Source organism: Macaca nemestrina, chromosome 10 (genome assembly GCF_043159975.1).
Source record: "Macaca nemestrina isolate mMacNem1 chromosome 10, mMacNem.hap1, whole genome shotgun sequence".
NCBI lineage: Eukaryota > Metazoa > Chordata > Mammalia > Primates > Cercopithecidae > Macaca > Macaca nemestrina.
Genome location: NC_092134.1, coordinates 35,586,047 through 35,611,046, shown reverse-complemented (window position 1 = coordinate 35,611,046; position 25,000 = coordinate 35,586,047). Strand labels below are relative to the sequence as shown.

The 25,000-nt window shown below is 36.9% G+C and overlaps 1 protein-coding gene across 20 annotated transcripts in view; it reads left to right on the top strand.

The window, feature by feature from the left end:
• The window catches only part of LOC105483653 (uncharacterized), a 134,399-nt gene extending 109,838 nt beyond the window's left edge, over positions 1 to 24,561 (top strand). For 14 of the 20 annotated variants that reach the window (XR_988452.3, XR_988451.3, XR_011608933.1 and 11 more), the window contains 3 exons: positions 20,034 to 20,195; positions 20,295 to 20,545; positions 23,690 to 24,561. Coding sequence is in view for 14 of the 20 variants with exons in the window: in XM_071071276.1 (XP_070927377.1) it covers positions 20,034 to 20,195; positions 20,295 to 20,396 (264 nt within the window). In the remaining 6 variants the exon portion in view is untranslated. The remainder of the gene's footprint in view (positions 1 to 20,033; positions 20,196 to 20,294; positions 20,546 to 23,689) is intronic. The other 6 variants (XM_071071280.1, XM_071071278.1, XM_071071279.1 and 3 more) reach the window with 2 other exon arrangements.
• The last annotated feature ends 439 nt before the right edge of the window (positions 24,562 to 25,000 follow it).

Sequence of the window (25,000 nt, the reverse complement as noted above, 5' to 3'; positions counted from 1 at the left end):
TGGAATATTGGCAAACAAGAATGTCTTAAGTGAATAATACTACATTTAAGTGTAGGGCACAGAAATGAGTATATTAAGAAATCCAGGTTTCAAAAGGTGGATAGAATTAGTTTCTCCTCAGTAAACCTTTATTAAGATACTCTGACTCACTGCCTTACTTACAACAGTTAAACATTCTCATTCCCACTCTTATTAATAGGACTTGTATGAAAATGGAGTAGGTGAGTTAGAAAAGCTGGAACCAGGAACTTAAGTCTCCCTCATGTTCAGACAGAAGCCCAGAGATTTAAATATGATAAAACGTCTAGAGATTTCTTAAGAAATTAGCACATGGAGCCAGCTTTTTTTTTTTTTTAAGAACATTCTTCCTTTTTATAAGGGGTTTTGTATAGGAAACAGAAAACGACCCAAGGAAGCCATTGGATTAATATATTTTACTGATTTAACAATTGTCTTACAAATACCTTCTGTATGTGAGCTATTGAAAAGGCACTATAGGAACATAAAACATGCAGGCACAATGTCTTCAAGGATCCTAAAGAACTATCCTTATTATTATAATAATTACTATATGCTTATTGCAACAATGATATCATTAGCCAATAAATTATTTGTCGTTTAATTCTATGGATATTAAGAAACACATTCATTCATGTATTCCTTCAACAAGCATTTATTCCTTCTCGCATTAGGTAGTGGAATATGAATGTGGGCTTGGAAGTCAGGTAGCCTGATTTTAGATCCTTGGTTCTCCACTAATTAGAGTTGGGAACAATTATATGAATGTTAGCTTCCATGTCTATAAAATTGAGTTGATCATAAGATTGATATGAGAATTATTATTTGCAAGGTACTGCCCCTTGTGCGTGGCATACGCAAGTACTGCTACTATTATTATTATTGTGCTTCTCCACTCAAGGGATATACAAGTAGTTGGGGAGTGCAATAAACACACCTGAAGCAACTAGGTAATTTTAATATGACATGGAAATAATGCAATCTCACTTGGCCTGGACTCTACAGGTGCTGATGAATTTAGAAACAGGAAAGGATTTCTAGAAAAAGAGAAAATAATGCCAAAAATGTTTTCTGTACAGTGTGGTGTCTACATCTAGCCATGTCTTTGTTCAATATATGCAGCCTGATGAACACCTCCCTGGGGACCACTGTTAATTTAGAAACCTGCAACATCTGTGCAATTTAAGTAGGATCAGAGCCCAAACTCCAAAACACATAGAATATGATTTCCTATTCAGTGTGGCTGAAGAGGACCACATCCATCCCTGGGGCTTTGATTCATGAACTACATGGCCCTAATTGATGTAGGGTTGTTGCCTTTTCAGATAGCACGCATGGCAGAGTTTCAGTGTGTTTGGACTTGTTCAGGGTTCTTACATCCAGAAAGTCCAAATTAGATTTTTGTCATTAGCTTGTCAAGCTTCTCTTAAGTCCACTTAATGAGGTCTGCAGTGGAATGTCTTTTATGTTCTGTGGCCTTTATGCTTAGTCTCAGCTACTCTCAACTGTGGCTGAGAAGTTAATGAAGTTACCACAGTGTTCACTTGAGGTCTGCTGCTTTTGAAAACACACCTCGTATGTGTTTGGGTATTTAAATTCTGTTTTCTAGCTTTTAGGGTTTATATCCTCGTGGTGCATTCAAGTGCTATGGAAATAAGACCAGATGGATGTGACAACCAGCCATTCGGAAAATTACATACACATTACATTTTTAAAAACCAGTGTACATATGTCTATCTGGATGTGCTCATATGCTGGATTATTTTTGTTGCATCCAAATGGTTGGGATTTCAGTGAAGCAGTTACTTAGAATGTCAGCACGAGCATTCCTTCCAGGAGGAAAGCAGGGCCCGCACCAAGCCTTTTTGTCAAAAACAGTCGAATACGAGGACAGAGTAAAGGCCATTTTGCATTTCTCTACCTCCTTTTAGTTTTTTCCATAGTTCTCACCACTACAAGACTTTATACCATAAAGTTGTTGGTTGTCTATCATCCCCTCTAGAAAGCAAATGCTATAAGGACTGGCAATTTTTCTGCCCTGCTTAATACTTTAGTGTTTGGCACATAATGAGCACTCTATATATGATAATGAATAAATTCACAATCACTGAGATAGTGAAATCATATTTAATTCCCTTCCCTTTGTGCTGAAGCTGGCATAACATGGAGGTTTTCTTTTGTCTCTTAAATGATGTGCTTATGACTAGGAATAATGCTTCTGCTGCTGCCTAACATTTATATAATGTTTACTATATGCCAGACACTGTTCTCGTACTTTACATCTCATTCTGACAACCCTTTGAGGTGGGGGCTGCTATTCTCCCCTTTTTATGAATGGAAAATGGAAGCACAAATCCTACCTGATAGAGCCAGGATTCAAACTCACCAGTATGATCTTCTACATCTCGTGTTGTAAAAATGTGGCTTCTGGGGTCTGAAAATAAGTCATCTCAGGAATGTATCCATCATTTCAGTAAGCAAAGAAAGCCATCCTATAACCATGATCTGTTAGTTCTGTGCTATTCTTAAATATGCAATTCAGTTTAGCCCAGTGGTGCAAAGATAATTATTCCCATTTTATTCTAAGAAGTAGGAATCTGCAGAGGCATTCACTTTTCCTGTTTTGTATTATATCTCTTCAGTGATTTGCCTACCTCCTTCTATCAAAAAGAAAGAAGAGGAGACTAAAAGACTAATGCTATAAATAAACACTCCAGGTTTTGACGCTAGTTAAAATATTGCATTAACAAGCCCAAAGCATATTGTCAAAATCAATGGAAAAATCGGCATTGGGGATTTTATCTTGGCTTACTCATGGTTACTCAAGGTCATTCTTACTAATACAAATTGTGATAGAATAATCAGATTTAGATTTGAAGTTAAGAAATATTATATAACTTTTAGTAACAATTGTGCCTGCACAATTGGGTTTGGTTAGCCTAATAGTAAAAATTAGTTTGTAAACCTCAGCAGAGAACCCACACGATGATGTAGGCTTTGTCTTAGGTTAGTGCCAGAATTGTAAATTCCTTAAAAACTGGTGAAAATCACCTCTAGACACATAGGTAATCAGAGAGTGGACAGTATGTACAATGTAATGGCTAAGTTTTCAGAAGAATGGCACAATTTTCAGGGGTGTATTTGTGTACCGGGGGAATCGAGTTCTATAGCCAGAGGTGGGTACCATATCTTTCCTAGAATTGTAAATTATGTTCATTACCTATTAATTTCCTTGAAACCTTTCCTATTGTCCATCCACACAGCAATATTATTTTATCAACTCATTTCCCTGCAACCTACTCCAATCAGTCCAGATGGTCAAATCAATTTTCTTATATCTCTTTTTCTCCTGAATTAATCAGTTTCATGAAATCCCATTTAAAAATCACATGACTTTTGAGGGTTTATGTAATCTTATTGATTCCTTCTATATAATATGTATTTATTACCTAATATGATAGAATATCAATTTCTGCCCCCACTAACAGAATAAGATGATTCATGCAACATACTTAGCAATACTAAGTACAGGGTAAAAAATTCCAATAAATGACATCTATTAATAGGCATCTATTATTTGTAAATATATTCAATACATGGAAGATAATTGAAGAGAATCATTTTTCACAAGACCTTTTGGATGTGCCCATGGTTCTTCCCATTCTGGGTCAGATCATCAAAATCACATTTACATTAAATTACATTCTTGCACTTCAGGCTCTCTCTAGTCTATTTCCTCATATTTTTCCTTTCATATACTGTGTTATGAAGGCAACTGGTACTCAACTAGCAACCATCATTATCACCATCATCATCACCATGATAATCATATCTCCCCAGAATAGTACCAACATTTATGAAATACTTTATAATGCACCTTTACATATGTTTTCTTCTTTCCACAGTCCACAGTGGTTTACATTGCAAGTATAGAGGGAACATCATGGAGCTGGTGAGGGACAGATCTAATATGTAGACTCTGACTCTTAGATGTCCTTGACAATGATAAATAAGAGATTTGTGGGATTATTAATGCTATGGATAATTTTGAATAAACCCTGCAGATATGCCCCACCCTCAGAGAACAATATTTTTAAACTAATCAGTCATTGAGCTTGACCTTAAGGAATGTGAATATTCTCTCCTGTATCTCTTCTTCTATCACCTTCAGTTAGCATCTTTGGAAAGGGCTCCCAGTTTTTGGCTTCCAGTTACCCTGAAGCTTTTCTAGCAAGTAGAAATGCAAGCAAATAATCAGGGGATAGGGCTAGGGATATTTGTACTTTCATTAGGACTATAAAATGTCAAGGGCAGAAATATGGCAGTTCATGGGATTGGATGAGGACAAAATCCTAGGGATTAGCAACTTCTAGTCATATTTCTAATACTGCAGTTTACCTATGACTCCACATAAATATGTCTAACAGCTTTAGAATGGAAGAAGAGATGGATAGGGCACGTTTTTTACAAATTACTTGTGTCACAGGATGGGATGAGAAATGGGAATATGCCAGTTTCTTATGTAAACAACAGTTCATCAAGTGACATAAACACTTCAGATAACAGGAAGGATTTGCCTGCTGGTGCAATTTTGAGTGTTTAGTCATCACTGGCACAAAAAGAAAGTAGGAACTATTAAGAGGATGACTTAAGTAGAGTTGAAGGAGATATGCCTCAATCATTATTACCATCAACTATTGTTATTTTTAATGTATATCCTAAATTTGATAATTTGGTTGTCATTATCCTTGAAGGGCTTATATCTGAGGTGCATTGCTATTTTTGAGGACTTTCAATTTTTCCCTGTCACTAAGAATATTTGAAAAATACTTTTTTGTGGGAAGATCTAGTCTTTCACATCTATGTTTTAAATCAAGGGAATGGGCTGTGTGCAGTGGCTCACGCCTGTAATTCCAGTTCTTTGGGAGGCTGAGGTGGGTGGATCACTTGAGGTCAGGAGTTTGAGACTAGCATGACCAACATGGTGAAACCCCGTCTCTACTAAAGATACAAAAATTAGCCAGGCATGGTGGCACACACCTCTAATCCCAGCTACTTGGGAGGCTGAGGCAGGAGAACTGCTTGAACCTGGAAGGTAGAGGTTGCAGTGAACCGAGATCTTACCACTACACTCCAGCCTGGGTGATAGAGCAAGACTCCACCTCGAAAAAAAATAATAATAAAAAATCAAGGAAATGTTGATGCCAAAGTAAATTTTGTGTCTATTTTATGGTGGTGAAAGGTAAAAAAAAATTTCTTAATTGAGAAATTAAGATTGCATATATTTATCATGTACAACATGATGTTTTGAAATATGTGTGTATACATGGGGAGTGGTTCAATGAAGCTAATTAACATATACATTATCTCACATACTTATCTTTTTTGTGTGTGGTGAGAACACTTAAAATCTACTCTTAGTGATTTTTTAGGCAAGCAATTAACTATAGTCACATATTGTACAAAAGGTCTCTTGGACTAATTCCTTCTATCTAACTGAAATTTTGTATCCTTTGCCCAACATCTCTCCAACCTCTAACCCTCTCCAGCTCCTAGTAACCACCATTTTTCTCTATCTTTCTATGAGTTAAACTTTTTTAGATTCCACATATAAGTGAGATCACACAGTGTTTGTCTTTCTGTGCCTGGCTTATTTCACTTATTTCACTTAGCATGAAATAGCCAGGCATATGAAGATTGAACTGGAGGTCAACTGGAGGATGACCTCCAATTCAATCTATGTTGCTGCAGGTGACAGGATTTTATTCTTTTTTTTTCGTGAAATAATAATAATAATAGAATAATATGTGTATATAACATCTACACTGTGTATGCATATCACATTTTCTTTATCCATTCATCTGTTGATGAACACTTAGGTTGATTCTTTGTCTTGACTGTTGTCAATAATGCTACAATGAACATGGGAATGCAGATATCTCTTTGACTCTTTGACATATGAATTTTATTTCATTTGGAAAAAAGCCCAGTAGTGGGATTGCTGGATTATATTATAGTTTTATGTTTAATATTTTGAGGAATCTTCATACTGTTTTCCATAATGGATATACTAATATACATTCTAACCAATGGTGTGAGAGGACTCCCCTTTCTACACATCCAAAAGAACCCTTGTTGTCTTTTTTCTTTCTGATAATAGCCACTATAACAGGTTGAGGTGATATCTGATTGTGGTTTTAATTTGCATTTGTCTGATAATTAATGATGTTGAGCCTCTTTTCATATACCTGTTGGCCATTCATCTGTCTTCTTTTGAGATGTCTATTCAGGTGCTTTGCTCAGTTTTAAATCAGATTGTTTTCTTGCTACTGAGTTGTTTGAGTTCTTTATATATTTTGGATATTAGCCCCTTATCACATGTATAGTTTGCAAATAATTTCTGCCATTCTGTAGGTTTTCTCTTCATTTTGTTGATTATTTCCTTTGCTGTGCACAAGGTTTTAAATTTGATGTATTCTCACTTGTCTATTTTTTCTCTTGTTGCCTGTGCTTTGGGGTCACATTTTTAAAAAATTTATTACATACACCAATGTCATGGAGCTTTTTCCTTATGTTCTAATCTAGTAGTTTTACGTTTTCTCTTCTAACATTTAAGTCTTTAATCTATTTTGAGTTGATTTTTGTATATGGTTTGAAATAAGGGCCTACTTTCATTCTTCTCCATGTGGATGTTCAGTTTTCTTGACATTTCTTAAAGAGACTATTCTTTTCTCATTATGTATTCTTGACACCTCTGTCAAAAATAAATTGACCATAAATGGGTGGGTTTATTTCTGGTCACTCTATTCTATTCCATTGGTCTATGCATTTGTTTTTATGCTAGTACTGTGCTGTTTTGATTACTATAGCTTTGTAGTATATTTTGAAGTCAGGTAGTTTGATGCTTCCAGCCTTGTTCTTTTTGCTTAAGATTGCTTTGGCTATTCACAATCTTTTGTGGTTCCATACAAATTTTAGGATTTTTTTTTCTATTTCTGTAAAAATGCCATTGGAATTTTGATAGGGATTGCTTTGAATCTGTAGATCATGAATATTTTGACAATATTAATTCTTCCAATCCATGAATATGGGCTATCTATTTTAATTTCATTTGTCAATGCCTTATAGTTTTCAGTGTGTAGGTTTTTTACCTCCTTGGTTAAATTTATTTCTGAGTATTTTATTTATAGTTATTATAAATGGGATTTTTAAAAATTTCTTTTTCAGATAGTTTATTAGTTCATAGAAGTACTGCTAATTTTTATATGGTAACTTTGTATCCTGCAGATTTACTCAATTTGTTTATTATCTATAACAGGTTTTTTGTGAAATCTTTAGGGTTTTCTATAAATAAGATCATGTTGTCTGTGAACAGGGACAATTTAACCTCTTCCTTCCAATTTGGATGCAGAAAATATATTTTGATCACATAAAAAAACAAACGGAAAAAGTCTAGCAATTGAATTTTTAAAATAAATAATGGAGATTGACTTGAAAAGGTTTATTTTCACTTTATCCCTTGCAATAGATATTTTTTCAAGCTCTAACATACACTAAGATCTGACAGCAGAAACTTTTGAAAGAATGATTTGAGAACATCAACAAAACAAAAAGATTTGAGAGTTTGCAAGAAGTCTGGCCTTACTATTTATTAATTAATTATAATTAGTCAAAACCTATAATATGATAGTCAAAACCTACTATGAACTTTGGGTGGTTTTGAACTCTGAGAGAGACTATGAAATATATATATATATATATGCACATCATCAGCATTTAAATGAGGTTCCATAAGAAGTTGAAATCTCCTTAAGGGAACATTGGTAGAACTTCAAGTCCTTTACAGTTTTCAGAAAAAAAGTATGTTTTATCATACCAAATCACTGGCAGAGAGTTAAGAATACACATTTTGTATATATATGTATTCACTTAATTCATGAAACAGAATCTTTTCTTTTATAGCCAAAAGAGCCATTCTCAGGGAGCATATGGGCAATCAAAATATTCTCAAAGCCTGAAAGCCAGAAGTAGGTTTTGGTTTATTTACTGGGGTATGTCTTTCTAAACATTCTTTTTAAAATTAGCCCCAAAGGGCAATAAATTAGGCCTCTCTTAGGTCTGAGTGAATAAGAAAGATGAGGATTAAAGGACTTTCAGCAAGGATACCATTCACATGGTGTCTGTCTCAAGGTGTAGACCCAATGAGGTAAGTTTAAACAGGAAAAAGTAAACATAGAACCATTACTCTGTTCATGCAGAGCAGTCAAAACTTGCTCAGCAACATGCTTTTCACAAACTCAATGAGGCAGCTCAGGTGTCAAGAAAATGTACCTATGAAGGTTTTTCTTTCTTAGTTTTTTCCCAGTTCCAATCTCATTACTATCTATCAGCAGTGTCTGAGATACTGATGAGAAATCATAAACATTAAAGAAATAGATGGGTCAATTTTAATAGAAATGGAAATGTTGACATATAAGCAGGTGTTCGTTAATGAAGGATAGGTTCAAGACTAGTGCTCCGCAGAAAGAGAACAAAGTGAAATAAACCAAGTTTGATTTTCAAATACCTATAGAATTCGGCATTTTGTAATAAACGTTTTCTTTCCCATTGTATATGCCAAGAGACCAAAACATACAATGTTTGTTAAGTAATTAGTATCAATCAAAAGTTTAATGTTAAAAACAAATGGAGAATATCAAATGGTATCATTGGTGAAGCCCCCTTTCTCAGTGTTCTAAATATTGTATTGATGGCCATTAAAAATAAATATTCAGCACTTTGGAAGACTGAGGCAGGCAGATCACCTGAGGTCGGGAGTTTGGGACCAGCCTGACCAACATGGAGAAACCCCATTTCTACTAAAAATACAAAAATTAGCTGGGCACGATAGTACATGCCTGTAATCCCAGCTACTTGGGAGGCTGAGGCAGGAGAATCACTTGAACCCAGGAGGCAGAGGTTGTGGTGAGCCAAGATCACGCCATTGCACTCCAGCCTGGGCAACAAGAGCGAAACTCTGTCTCAAATTAATTAATTAACTAATTAATTAAAAGAACTGAACTAATGTCCATAGTGTCCAGATATAGGAATATTGTGTTTCAACAATCCAACATGAAGCTGCTGAGGGAATTCACCTGTGTCAGATATTTTAAGATGTAGTTAGCAAATTCTCACTTTCCTGGAATCACATAAAATATTCATAGATTCCTGTCAGTAGTTGCAAAGTTAAATTTAAAGCCCCATTCTTGGCTTCATGAGATAAAATATTTCTATAGGATCTCTATTTTCTCGACTTTATTATTCCTAGTGCAATTGGAACTATTTCGCAATCCCATGCCACCATGGATCTAGAACATAGCATCATACTTTGTGGCATCTCTCCTTCATAACTGTCTTTGGAGCCATACATTCATTCACATACATGCAAAATGCAAGTGAGAAAGCATTTGGCTTTTCTAGAATTGCAAATTTATGGAGTCTATATAATGTCATTGATCCATTCATCCAGGTGAATAGAGCTACCTTTATTGAGCACTGACTCTGTTCCAGGTAGCTTACATATATAACTTCTAATTGTTGCAACCCAGAAAAGTGGACAACATTACCACTATTTCATAGAAGAGAAAACTTGACTAATTGTGTCAAATCAACTTTTCTAAAGTTACTCAGATCGAACCCTTAAATGAAGCTGACTCCAAAGACCATATTCTTTCTATAACACCACAATATGTTCTCTTATTACCTTGAGAGGCTCTACCAATTTAAATAGAAAAAGCGTTAATGGCATTCATGGCTCATTGTTGTTTTTTTTTAAAAAAAGACTAAGTTCTGTTTCATTTTCCACTAAACCTCCTTAGTCCTCTTGGTAATTGAATAACCAAGCCCTGCCTTTTGTATGCCATCAATGGGCAATATAGAAAGGTAGATAAAGAAGAAAAAATAAAAATAAAAAAGAGAGAATATTCCATCTGTCTACCTGGTAGTGGCTCATAGAGGAAGCAAAAGGAAAATTCTTATTTTCCTGCTAATTATTTTTCTGTTTAAAGGAGGAAAGGAATGGCATGAGGTGAAGGATAAATAGAGAATATTGATGTGGTAATAATGATCAAAAAAAAGAACAAAGATGAGTTGATTTGGGGGTTATTTCTCCATCTCTCTGGCCATTCCACTCTTCACTGAATAAGTGTATTCTATTTGGCTTTCAAGCTAGGGTTGTCATGCAAGAAGTGTACGTTAATTTCCTATTTTCTCATAAGTTTCTTTTGGGGATAAGCCTTTTGCTTTCTGCTGTTCATTATTTCAAAGGCATCTATATGCTAATATGTTTTATGCTTATTATTTTCATGTTTGTCCCTTAGGTTATGCTTCATATCACCCACCAGGGAGGATCATATCTCATAAAAACTTTCAAATTTGATTTTGAAAATTATTCAGAAAAATTTAAGCCATGCTCTCTCCCCACATAGGAAAGACTATGCTCTGGAGAGTCCTGTAATTTGCAGAAAATGGACTGGGATAACATTTGAGTTGCATGCTACCAAAATCCTCTTGAGAAGGACAGCTAGCTACCCAGAATATTTAACACTGTTACATTAAAATGTTGGATGAACGATTAAAATAAAGAATCTAGTCATAGGTTGTAAGAAGTCGCTAAATTATTACCTTTAATCCAAAGAAGAGAAAGGAAAAGCTGTTTTCATTCTCCCCAGTCTCTGAGGTGTGTTACCTGCTTCGATTGCTATAAATACTGCATTTTAATTGTATGTTATCCTTCCTTTGTATCATTTCTAGAAAGTTAATTTTAATGATACTAAGGACTGAAGCTGAGTTTGTGCATAGAGGAAGAATCAGATAAAATAGAAATCTCATATAATAAGCCAGCTTAATGTTTTCTTCCAGAACTTTTATTACAGAGATTTTTAAATAAAGTCGTAATCTATTTTGAAAGTAGGTTGTTATTTTAAAAATAAAATAAAATTAGCCAATTAACCTGACATAAAATATTTTTTCAGGCATCATCTTTTAAAGAAATCAAAGCTTAAAAACGGATTCCTTGACGTGAATTCCTAGGATTCCTAATTTACCTTGGAGGGCATTTATCATTCCTCCCTTGATTGAGAATTGGACTCCTTTTGTTCCAAAGCCCTTCAGGGGTACAAATAAAGGGCATCATTTCACCCTCTACTGTATCATTCTCTGCCCTACTCTGTTCTTAAGCAAGGAGTCAACAACACTGAGGAATTTTTACACTAGGTTTAAGTTCGTTTTGTGTACCAGCCTCCTCTTTACTCATTCCTCTACCTTTCAGTAGCTGCACCTAAATCCCTTTCTATTTTGTTGTTGCTCTTAAATGCTTTCACTTTTAGACCTCAGCAGTGACTTCATTCTGTAAGAAATGCAACTCAATAACTGGTATTTCTTCTCTTGGTTCATTTTAGTGCCTCTTGAACTACAAGACAGTTTTGTTACTCGGATAGTATGCTCTCAGAGTTGAAAGAAAGGTCTCCTTCTGAAAGGAGTCCTGACAAGCAAACTAGGCTCTCCTCCAGACAGAAGGGGGTAAGAGTGAGCCTACAAAAGTCAGGTGAAGACAGGTAACTGAACAACATGTGCTAGACCAGCCTACCAGCATTTCAACACTTATGGTCATAATCTCTCTGTAAATAAGAACTATCGCTGGGGACACATTTTGTGTATTTGTTAGAATAAATGATTGGTAAAATGTTATTTTACCAGTTGAAACATGACTGTATTTAGTGCATTTTGTTAAAATAAAAGACCTATAATGGTTTGTGTGCTAAACCCTGTGACCCATCACATTTTTCTTTTTATTCTAATTATCTGCCTGGGATAATAACAAAAGAGCTACACCTTTTTTTACCTTTCAAAGTTGTATTTGGAGAATAATTCGTTGAACTAGCACATTTGGCTTAATGCAGCCCCAACTGAGAAGAAATGGCCTTTTCTTGCTCATCTCAGAACATAATTCAAAGATAATTCAAATAGAAAAGAAACTGTGTGCAGTTAGACTACAAAATTTGTGGGGTGCTGTTGAGCTATGCAACCTGATTAAGCAGCCTGCTAGGAGTGTATTACTGTCTTCATGAACTAAGTTCCATGAGGGCAGGAAAGATGTCTATCAACAGCTCTTAGCTCATAGCTCTAAAAGGTGGCTGCGGGTTGTGACTTTTAGCAAATGTGTTGTGGTCATGCCTCAGTCTAAATGAGCAGTGAACTTTGGCTTAACTCAACTTCAGAAATGCTGTGTGATCTTCAACAGTTGACACTCCTGGTCCTGTAATACCCCTGGAGCATGATGAATAGCTTGAAGCTTTGAAATAATATAGACTCAAATCAAATAAGCCTGGGTTTGAGTCCCAGCATCAATACCTACTAGTTTTCTGACCAACTTCAATCTCTTCTAAGCCTCATTCCCTGCATGAGTAATATTAATTGAAAAAAAAAATCAAGTTTACTTAAGTTGACTGCAAGGACTAAATGAGATGATGTATTTGCATAGTATGCACACATAGTAAATGCTCAACTAATGGTGACTTTTCTTTTCTTTTCTTTTTGCAGTTGCTAGATTTAATAGAGTGAAATAGAGTGAAAACAGAGCTCCCGTACAAAGGGAGGGGACCCAAAGGGGGTTGCAGTTGCCGGCTTGAATGCCTGGGTTTATATCCTGATCCTTGTCCCTCCTGCTGTGCTCTCAGGCAATAGATGATTGGCTATTTCTTTACCTCTGTTTTTGCCTACTTAGCATTTTAGTGAACTCTCTGATTGGTCGGGTGTGAGCTAAATTGCAAGCCCCGTGTTTAAAGATGGAAGTGGTCACCTTCCCAGCTAGACTTAGGGATTCCTAGTTGGCCTAGGAAATCCAGCTAGTCCTGTGTCTCAGTACCTCCTCTCAACAGGAAAACCCAAGTGCTGTTGGGGAGGTTGGCCAATGACCGTTCTAACTGCTTCCTGCTGAAATGGGGCGTAGTAGGGGTGGTGCAGTTGAGATTTCCTCGAGAGGAGTGCCTTCGATGTCATTAACATCAGAGCATGGGCTAGCAGGCCGGTGCAGGGGTCCGCGATGGATTTTAGTCATGGACTGCATCTGGGGCTCCATTTGAAGTCTTACTCTGTCACCCAGGCTGGAGTGCAGTGGTGTGATCTCAGTTCACTGCAACTCCACCTCCTGGGTTCAAGCGATTCTCCTGCTTCAGCCTCCCGAGTAGCTGGGATTACAGGCATGTGCCACTACACCCGGCTAATTTTGTATTTTTAGTAGAGATGGGATTTTGCCATGTTTGTCAGGCTGGTCGTGAACTCCCGACCTCAGGTGATCCACCTGCTTTAGCCTCCCAACGTGCTGGGATTACAGGTGTGAGCCACCACACCCAGCCAATAGTGACAGTTTCTATTGTCATTATGACTTTTAATAGTAATAATATTTCTAGGATTGTTATTATCATTATTAATCATATTAATGGTTATGCAGAAGTTTCAAAGTTTATCCCTATGGATAACTTAAGTAGTAGAAATCAAAAGATGCATACATTAGATACTTTTCTGCCAATAAAACAGGGCCTACAAAAATAAACATGGACAATTTCAAGTTTTCAGTGTGATTCACTGGAAACCTGTATATCATTACAAAGTTTTAGTAAACACTTTTAATTAAAAAAAAAAAAAAGTCTTAAGATAGCACAAAAGGTAAAAATTTTAAAGATTCACACGATATTATTACTTGTATCTAGCCAATATCAATTATTCAGGTGAGATAGAAATAAAAAGTCAATTAAAAGCTAGATATTTCTACCCTCAATGCCAAGAATCTAGGCGTCTAGCTAATGGTTTTGCTCTTTCCCTTTTCTGGGGTACCTGATATTATGAAACATTGTTTTGTTATTGGCTGCTTTTGTTGCTGGTAGTAGTGATTATAGGATACAATTTAAAATTATTAAATATTGTGAGGAATGGAATTGATCAGAATGAAGGCTTTCCATAAGAAAATACACCTTGCTAGTTGAAAAGCTCCAGTGATCTTCCAGGACATCTTCATGGGGCCAGAACGTGATATGAAAGCATACGGCCTAGGGCCATTGAAAAGTTATGGTCTTGCTGCTAAGCAAGAGAAGAGTAAATAGGCTTGTATTTGCCTCTACATATGGCATTACACAGAAAGAAAAGTCAGATGTTGATTAAACCTTTGAAGGACTGGAATGGATCATCCCATTCTGTACTAAAAAGTCAACTTTGACCTTTAATTGCATGACCACCTCAACAAAAGACCTGTAAACATATTTGCTAAAAGGCTCTTATTGCATCCAAGACTCATTTCAAGTAAAAAGAAAAATCTTTTTTCTTTGTATTTGGAAAAGCTCTAATGACAATACAGCCTTTATTGAAATACTATCTTGACCATATATTGGTATCTTTCATTTAATGTTTATCCTTTCCTGTGGATTTCCTTCTTTCATGAAACCTTCCCTCCAAGGAAATGCTGACAGTAAATTAACATCTATGCTTTGGTGTATTTTATGGTGTTTCATTTTAAATATGCACACTTGGATTAAAATCCAACATCATCTACGTTTCACGTGTTTAGCAAATAGTAGAGGCTAAATAAAAGCAGTTAAAAGAAAGTAATCTCACCAGAATTACAGCCACAGTTTCCTAGATTTCATTTCTATTCTGTCAGCCCTCAGTGAAGCTGGTATAATTTCCCTTCAAATGGGCAAGATTTGGAATTGTTCACAGTCACAAGTGAGAGAACAAAATAAGAGAGATTTTCATTTATAAGATTGCCTTTCTCTTATCTATTGGTCTTGCCTCACAGACCGTCTGTCTGTCTCTGGAAAGCAAAGTCAATAAAAATGATTAGAGTGGACATCTCACAAATGTACACCCTTAAACCATGAAGCATTAATGCTGTGCAGGAAATATTTTTCTGACCTTTTCAAATTGCATCCAACTGTCTTGGGAATTTCTCAGTGACTAGAGGTAATAAGGTTCAATCCATTTTACCGGCTGGCTTCAAATTTAGTTCCTCCGAAGGTCTAACTTATCTATTCTTTGCATCTTGGTCCCAGCATCCATTCGGCACAGAAACCCATGCATCTAATCTTTCTTCCCCCTTCTCAGGTTCTTGCTAAAGGATCACACTGTGGAATCTACAACCATGACAACTTTCCACTTATTGCTCCCTTGAAAAATAAAATATTAGCACAAGAAGATAAGTGGGCATGTTGTCTTTTGAGAAGCCCTGGTTGAATTTAATTAGCTTTTAGATTTCATCCCATCTTACATCTCAGTTTTTACCTATGTGATTTATGCCTCAGTAATCTTCATTCTGTAAAACTTTTTCAACTTACAAACCATGGGCATTCTCTCTATTAAAGAGGCAAAAATATGTGAATTTCTTTTACGTTAAATTAATTTTGCTTTTTCTTCTGTGAGTCCAAATGCAGTAGACATACTCCCCTAGAAAGGAAGGGAGTCAGCCAAGTGTGACATGCTAAAAGGCAGCTGGGCAGCCTCTTCACCGTGTTCCCTGAAGGAGAACAGAAAACAGAAGCTGGGGACACATTTCTTGACCTCATGAAAGTATTGGATGTCAGGAAGCCTTGACAAGAAATTAAAAAGCTTGTCTTACTTTTTATATTTAGAGCGTCTCCATGTTGACTGTGATTCTGGGGAGATATCAGTGTTTCCTCATTTGTAGGACATACCAAATTCAACAGCATTCTCTGCTGTGTTGTTCCCATCCATTGCCTCTGTACTGCCTTCTGCAGAGGAGATTAGAATCTTGGCTGGAATTTCCTGTGGTCAGTGGAGCTTGGAGCCTTTTTCTGGCTTGGAAGGCATGTTCATGGGCAAACAGCCACCAGGTTGAAAAAATCTTTTTGAAGTTACCCTTTTAAGATTTCGCATTTTCTTGTACACTAATTATCAAGTTTGATCATCATAAGATACTTGACTTTATAAAAATGAGATTATTTCAGACAACCCTATTTAGAAAATAGACTTGGAAAAAGGAGGTGAAGAGCAGATAATTTTAATATTTAGAACACTGTATATTTTTTCCTGAAGAAACTGTATATTCATGCCAAAGTTCATCTTCACAATATGGCTTGTCTTTTTCACTTAAAACAAGGTGCTTAAAGTTTTTGGTCAAAGTTAAAATGGAATATAACAAGTTATGTTTAAGAATAAGCTGCTATTTCATCATTTGAAATTTTACCTGTCTTAATAATAGAGTCACAGTCCTGATGTTCTTTTATGACTTGGGTGTCATTAGATGGCATTTTGTTTAGGAAAGATGGAGTATTTTGGCAGTTTTACAAATAGATTTACTTGATATTTGCAATGCAACTTAATGTTTTTATCACTAGCAACTTAATGTTTTTATCACTAGTCAAGGAAAAGTGAAGACTTTCAGGTGCAGTAATTAAAGCTGTCTGTTTCTTGAGTGGAGCTGCAGTATACCTGAGAGGTTGTTAATTCAACTGTGTGTATGTCTGCACGTATGTGTGCAGCCATGTGTGTGGTGTGCATACTAACTTAAATTCAGGATTGGAAGGCAACAACTCTGAAAACAAATGGACTCTATTTTCTCCCTGTGGATGCCACCTCTTAATAAATTGAAAACTTAGCTATACCTATGAAACCCTTTCAGAACACAGAATGGCTTAGCTGATTGCTCTAATTATTACACATTTAGTGCCTCCTCTTTCTCATTTCTGAGATATACTGTCTTTGCTTCAGAACCTGGAGGTAAAACAAAGTCCATGTTTAGACTTCCCATTGTAAGCAAAAGTGATTTGAATCTGGTAGAAGAACGAAGTGAAGTGATGCTGGGGGTCACTTTGTACTGGGGTTGTTTTGCTTTGCTGGGTGTGCTTAGAGTTTGGAAGATGGCTGTGGAATGAATCAGGTAGAGGGGCACAAAGGGAATAGGTCACCTAATTAACAGTGCCAATAATAATAATGGCTGATTCTTACTGGATAACTACTACTTACCGGGTGTATCACAGGTAACTCATACAACTTCACTTAATCTTTACAGGAGCCCAATAAGACAGGCACAACTATCTTCGACTTACAAGGAGAAAAAGTGAGGCTTAGAGAGAAAGATTGTATGAAGAAAATAATTTTTACATGGAAAGGAATGAAACAGTCTCTTCGTTGCAATCATTGGTGTTTTTATTTTTCTTCCTCTGCCTTTTCCTTCTCCTTTCTATCCTCTTCCTTCATCACCTCCTCATCTTTCTTCTTACTTAGATTCTCCTTCTCTTTATTTTTCTTTTTTTCTTTTTTCCTTTTCTTTTCTTTTTTTTTTTTTTTTTTTTTGAGATGGAGTTTCGCTCTTGTTGCCCAGGGTGGAGTGCAATGGCACGATCTCAGCTCTCCACAACCTCCACCTCCCAGGTTCAAGCGATTCTCCTGCTTCAGCCTCCCTAGTAGCTGGGATTACAGGCATGTACCACCACACACAGCTAATTTTGTATTTTTAGTAGAGACAGTTTCTCCATGTTGGTCAGGCTGGTCTCGAACTCCCAACCTCAGGTGATCCGCCCTCCTCGGCCTCCCAAAGTGCTGGGATTACAGGCATGAGTCACTGGGCCTGGCCTTTATTTTTCTTTTCTCAAACACAGAATGAAATGTGGCCAGGTTGTTAAAGCACTATTCCATTGGGTTTTGGTCAACAAGGACAGGTCTTTTTCTCTCCTTCATCATGGAGTTGCTCTTAGTAGAGCTACTTACTTAATTATTTTGGAAGTTTGATAAGGGCTAAGAGTTCTGGCCGATGGCTTACTTATCATCACATACTTTTTCATTAACTTAAAAGATGAACACAGGTAGCAGAGTATGGTGATTATATGCTGTTCCTTATAAGCTCACATTCAAATCTGCCTTCTATCTTTTGTCTGTGTTAATGATTGTTCAGGGTTAAAAGGGAGAAAGAATGAATTGAGGATAGCAGATGTCCAAAGATATTTTTGTGAGTAACTCAGTAAAACCTGTTTCTATAAAGAGAATGTTTTACTGTATCAGGATATCTAGGAAATTAAATTTTTTTCAGATATACAGCTGAGATTTTTTTTTTCTGTTTCCCTCACACATCAATATTGCAAACATAAATTCCTGATTGCTAGAGCAGGCTTATTTTTGTGACATTAGCTCAATGGAGATATCGATGCCCTGGGATTCAATTTCACTCTTATATGATGCCTAATATACTTCAATTTGTGTCTCAGGGAAGGGGCTTGGTTATTTTTTCTGGGTAAACTGGGCTTTTTGTGTTGCCACAGCATCACTTAGACTCATGATACTGAGGCCAGCAACCTGACTGGGCCTCATTTGTTCCCAGGCATAACAGGAGGATAGAAAATGGATTCAAATCTAAGCAGAGTGGTAGAATCTCAAAAGCTCTGTCACCAACACTTACTGCAAATATACTCTTCCTAGAGGGAGTGTTCTGAAAATTTGGTCTGCATCTCACCTGTGATAAATATCCCCTTTAAAAACATTCACACAGAACGACACAATAAAGGCAGCATGGTTTTAGATGCAAATATGATTTTGAGGTCTCTCTCTCTCTTTCTCGTATACATTGGGTCTGGGGTCTTTCGAATATGCATGTGATCTCAGTTTAGGGTTCATGAATGACTTCGTGTTTTGTGTAAGGTCCCTTTGATTTCCACTCTCAGCATTATTGGAAATAAACTCAAAATTGTATAAACAAACAGAGTAAATTGTTCTGAAACTCTGCCATGCAGAGTTCATCTTCAACACTTTGCTTTCTATTATTGCCGAAGGAAGGGAAATGACAGCATTGGCTTTAAATCTGTAAATTTAGTAGTGGGGCACCTGCCTGTGCTTCTGTGATATACTGGTAATCTCCACTTACTGTCAGGGCTGCGGCAGTATTTATTTTTCCTTAATTGGAACCCCACTGATATCCTGTGGGATTCCCTCCCCTCCGCCCCCCACCTTGGCAAGGCAATATATCCTTATAGACCTAGATCATAACCACCATGGTCTATTGTAATATAGTCAGGAATATCAACACTGGGATCAAAATTAAACCAACCTCCAGTTTCTAGACTGCCTTTTGATATTATTAGGAACTCACCATTTTTCTCAGTGTTTATCTTTGAAGTTAAAGAAATGTCTGCAGGAGTTCAAATTGAATATGCTTTATCACAGTGTTTCCTCTTCTGTTTTAATTCTTCATTTAGTTGCTTCTAGAAGTGTGGGGATGACTGATTACATTGCAAACTGTTACCCATAATGAACAAGTAAACAACAAACATGAGTGATTTGGGCGCTCTATATAGAAATGTTATTTTAAAAATACCTTCATCCTTTCTAGGTGAACAAATATAATGAGATGCCTGGAAAACCTTAATTTTATTAAAATTAAATTCATTAAAATTAAATAAATCCTTTTAATCTTAACTTTTGGTGTCAAAACAGGATTTGTTACCTTGGACATCAGAGGGCCACTTCATTGTCTTTATTTATGGTTTCAGCATTTGCTTTTCCCATGTGCTATTTTTATTTTTGTCATTGAAGTTCATGAAGACTTAATCATTACCCCTCTAATTTTCCAGAAAAAAAAAAGTTGATTTATTGAACTGACTGCAGAAAAAGAAGAAGAAGAAGATCAATCTGACATTGTAGGTTAATAGTAGGAAACAAAGCACATTCATAATTAGAAGAGAAAAGGACTTTCCTTGTTCATTCCAGTTTATAATAAAAAGCCCCTCGCTAAAGTGTCTTAGAAAATAATGCATTCAGACTGAGTCGAATTACCGCCTAGCAGATTCTATTTATCTGTAGCTTAAAAAGCAGCTGCGTTTTTGTAAAAAGCAATGAATGTGGCAGTCCTACTTAAAGGTAGAAGAAAAAGAACACCCCTTGTTTTGTAATAAGGGGATTTTCCATTTAAAAGAGAGAGCAAGCCTGTTGTGTGAAGTAGGGTTATTACATTCACTGTATTCTATCTCACCCACCAGGAGGCTAATAATGAAGGGGCCGGGAAGGAGGCCAGTGCTACCAGGGTTATCTCACAACCTCAGATGCTGGATAAGTCGAAGGAGGCAGAATCGCTTTGGGATGACATTCAGAAAGGCTGGAGTGATTACTTGGAAGAGAAAAGCCTACCTATTCTTTCCAAGGTAAACAGTTCATTTCATCTGGTCAGCGGCATGTTGCAGTATACAAATATGTTTATATAAAGATATCTATAAAATTTTCCTTTTAAAAAATCATTTTAGGTTCAGGAATATTCCCCTGACCTGCTCATCCAATGGTCCAGTAATGAATTACTGGAGACCTGCCTTAGACAAAGAATGCACTCGGAGCCCCAACACACCTAAAGCCACGCTTTGAAGGATCTGCCAAGCTCACTTTTAATCATGAGAAAGAAATTACCCACACGGAGTCAGCAGAAAATGAGAAAGTAGAGCTCGTGCTGTGAATAATTCTAGCAAGTGCCAAGGGGCTAGTTGAGGAATGGCTACATGAGGTGAATATCTTTAGCTTGTACTTAGGGTTTGGTTAGCATATAATCATTTTCTCTTTTAGGAGCAATGACTATCATACGTGTATTTCCTAACTAAAGAGTGCTCAGAGCATTTGTCAGGATGTTGACAGATTTAATATCAATCTTGCCCATGTTGTTATTTACTATGACTAATTTTACGTTTGTAAATATGCAAAAATCAATTTAGGTGGAAAGGCTCTCATCCGAGCCAATGACTGCTACTAGCTGTGCGTATTTGTGTGTATTGCTGTGAGTGCACGTCCAGTAATTTATGTCTCTGTGTCTGTATGTGCCCTTGTTCTCGTCTTCTCTCTGTTGTGAATGCAGGTTGGGAGAATTAGCCAAACATTGGGTTCTCAGATGTGGTCCCAGGCTTTCATTTGATTTTTGGAACGGGAAAAAAGAACGTGTCACATCATGATTAATGGTGAATCTGAATTTTCAATTCACATGAAAGTAGGAAGGGGAGGGGATATGAGTCAAGTGACAAGACTAACCTTTTCCCTTTGGGACGAGCATGATTCAAATTAAACATCACTTTCAGTGTGAAATTAGTTCGAAGGCTTTGTGTGTGTGTGTGTGTGTGTGTGTGTGTGTGTGTGTGTGTGTGCCTGGTTTAACTCCTTGGTGGCTGCTCATTCAGAGAGGATTTCTTCCATCCCAGCTCCGTGCCTGGGTCTACTCCCAGTAGCCCACAGTTCCTCTTTCTTTGTTTTATTTTTCTAAAGATCAGGTCCAGGAAACGAGTATTTTACTATTTCAAAAGCTTCACTCCTCACAAGATAAGATTCTTCCTAAAATGTGCATCCCAAACTAATGTTTTAATACATTAAATCAATCAGTCAGTTAATCAATAATAACATTCTTCTTTATTTAAAGCTAATTTTGTCAGGGAGGAGGGAGAAAGGAAGCAAGGGATCCTTTTGAAAGGCATTTTGAGTGCCCTCCACTCGGTGCCAGTTTTTGCTGGCTGAGTGAGCCACAGAGGAAGAACAGCAACAAAAACCCCCAAGTTCTCTCCTGAGTCTCTAGTTTCCCACATAACAGTCACAGGATTGCCATGCCAACCTTCAGCAATGTTGGCTTTCAGCAAGCATGTGCCTTGACACTTTAAAACTGCCCTTCAATACTGATCCAAAGGATGCAGGTCCAAACTTGTAGAAAGAACCTGCTGCCTGAGCAAATGCAAGGCTGCCTTTCCATGTATCCACATTCTTGATGCCACCATTTAAGCATCAGCAGGATTTGATATGTGATTGACTCTGTTTCTGGAGTTTGGTGGCTGGTGGGGAAAGGGAAAGTGTTGAGCTGGCTAAGAAACAGTGTTATTCTTCTAGTGTATTTTCAAAAGGAAAATGGTAGGGCTTTTAAACCCCTTCCCTAATGGAAGGAGAGATGTGGTAGAGGAGCGATGGGTGTTGCGGGGGTAGCGAGTGGGGAGAGCTGAGCCAGCTGAGGGAGGAGGTAGAGGTGGAGTCTGGGAGGTAGAAAGTGGAGGCAGACAAGCAGCTGTGTTTATTTTAAAACATATCATTTAACCCTCACCTAAAAACAAATTGGAGAGGTTTGGGAGTGCATTAATCTGGACCCAATTAGCATGTCTTTCTCCTTCAAAAGTGCAACCTGAGATTAATGAATATAAACTAGAGTTTCAGATGCAGTGCTTAAATCATTTACATGTTTTCTGCATGATAATTGAATTTATGTGTGCACTTCCTTTCATTTAACTATTTCCAGTCTCTTCCCTGTGATTCACATGAACCAAGATGTCATGGTAGTCACCTCTAGATGGAAATAGCGTACCTAGCCTTTACTCCTAAGGACAAACTCAAGTTCTTGTTTCTTGTATTTGAATTTGAATAATACATTTTTAAAAAATAAAGCAGAGGGCAGAGCTTAATAGTCTGGAATGCTGTTTTGGGAGCTGGTAGATAGGCACCTCAAGTTTATTTTTGAAAGGCCAGATAAAACCATTGGGATTTATGGTATTGAGTTTTCAGTGGTACAGAGAATTGGGTTTCAACATGGCCACTTAGAAGTGTTTTAATAATACCAAGAGCAGTGTCACTTTAATGCAGCATGAAGAATGTTCTTGGTCTTTGGACCTGAGTTATTTAGATCACTGAGAGATTTCAGTGCATAGTATTGTTTCTGGCATCATTCTCTCTTTTGTCGATGGGGTGGGGGTGCCTCTCTATAAAAGGCTGTAGGTGAGCAGTTAGAACTTGTGGTCCCTTAGTATGCTATGCTTTTTTGTTTTCTTTTGTTATTTAGGTGTAGAGAAAGCTTAATGCTTACAGAGTCAAACAGGTACCAAGATCCCCACTCCCCACCTGCCCCAAAATGAAAAGTCTAAAAGCCGGCATGGATATGTAAGAAAGCTTTCTGGGGAAGAAGTTGGAGCAAGAGGCTTGAAATAATTCCTCTGGTTTCAGTTTGCATCAGTGATTTGTCTGTCTTCTGTCTTTCCGTATGTGTTTCCAAGTTCAATGTCAAAGTGATGAGCTTTTCTCCAGGAATTCTCCTCAGTGTCCTTTGTTTTTGGTGAATTCAATGGCTGAATGTCTCTGAGTGTCTCTTGGTCTTGTTTCCTGGTCCTTGTAGCTAAGAATGTCGTGGAAGGATAAAATCTTGTTAATTCGTGATGTCACAATTTAAGTGTGCTTCCTGTCACTTATGTGCAGTTTAAAATGTTCTTTAATGTAGCATGAAATGATTGGTTAGCTTTGAAATTGTTGTGAAGTCATGTGAAGAAAATAAGTTTTGCATCCGACCAAGATAAATTCACTCTAGTGCTTTATGGCTTTTTATTCCTATGTGATAGTAATAAAGTCTCATGTAGGGATGGAAGCCATGAAATACATTGTGAAAAATCATCAACTAAGAAGGGACCATCAGTATAGAGAACGTTAGCCTGTGGAGCTGTGAATGTGTTGGAGACATGATTTAGTGTATAGCTCTGCTACCTGCTTGGTGTTCCTTTGAGTTTCTTTATCCTTAGATTTGACAGCTGAGGAATGTAGGTGGATTCATATTTGTAATCATTGATTAACATGCACATTTAGGTTTGCACATTTTTGTTTATCATACATTTTTCTCCGTTTTCTATTAACGAATATGCTCTAGGGGAACTATTAATAGCCCGCCAGTCGGGTAGGCAGCATTCAATCCTTCTATGCCTTCTTTCGCCACCTGTTGAGGTCTTTCTTCTGAAACAAAGAAGAAATAGACAAATCAGACTTGCCCTCTTGGAAATGTGGTCCAGATTTCTCTACTCCCAAGCTCCAAAAAAAGGTATACATTGGATGGGCTAGATCAGTTCCTCCTGAGAGCCATAAATCCACCAAGAGTTGTTTTCCACGTAAGGGTGTGGTACAATGGGGAACACCTGGTGTTGGAGGAAAGTGGGAGAACTTTGGAGTGGAGTTGCATTCTAATCTCTCTGCCACATCAACCATGTGACCTGGGGCAAATGATATAAACTCTATGAGCCTCCTTCCTTATCTTTAAAATGAAGAGAAGTTATACCTTGTAGGGCTGTTGTGAGGATTAAATGAAGTAATGCATATGGTACCTAACAAAGTATTTAACATCATATTTTTTAAAAGCTCATGAAATATTAGTTTTTCTTCCTTCCCCTCTTTCTATTTTCTCCCCTGTTCCCTTTTCTCTCCCTCCTCTGCCCTCTCCTTCCTTCAGATGTTAGTCTAAAACAGCACCTTGGATCTAAGCAGCACCTTTGAGAAAGAAAAGACTGCTTCAAGAATGTCTAGCTGCACCTCCTTTCCATATGTGGCCTAAGTGCCTAGGTTGGATCAATAGTTTAATTTTTTTATTGAACTGTTTGATGTTGACTATGGACTTACGTTCACTTTTACTGTTTTCTGTATATTTATTTTTGCTTGAACTGTTTTAATATTGACTATTTACCTCTGCTCATTTTTATTGATTTTCTGTATTTTTTCAATGAAAATTATAATAAAAATTAGTTTTTGTTATCTTTTGTCTCTCTATTTCCTTGTGTCTAGACTGCCCCAGTAAGACAAATGATTCTTTTTTCTTAAGAAACACCCACTGTTAGTACCAAAAGAACTATATCCCCTCTCTACTCTCCACTTCCACATTTTGTTTGCATATCAATGTGTTTGGGGACATTTATCAATTTAGTTGTAACTGTGATGCTCATTTATGTTTTAAATATATAAAAGTTAGAATTTGACTTTATCACTAAAGCCTAGGAATAATTGCCAAGTAACAGAAACTTTTTTAAATTACAGAATAATGTAAGTGTATTGCTATAAAAATAGAATGTTGTGAAAATCAGTGACACCACATTTGTATCCAGAGTTCTTTTATCATCATCAAATTTGTTCTTTAAAACTCACACTTACCCCTATAACCCCAGGTCCTAGAAATATCCCTGATAGTAGGGCATTA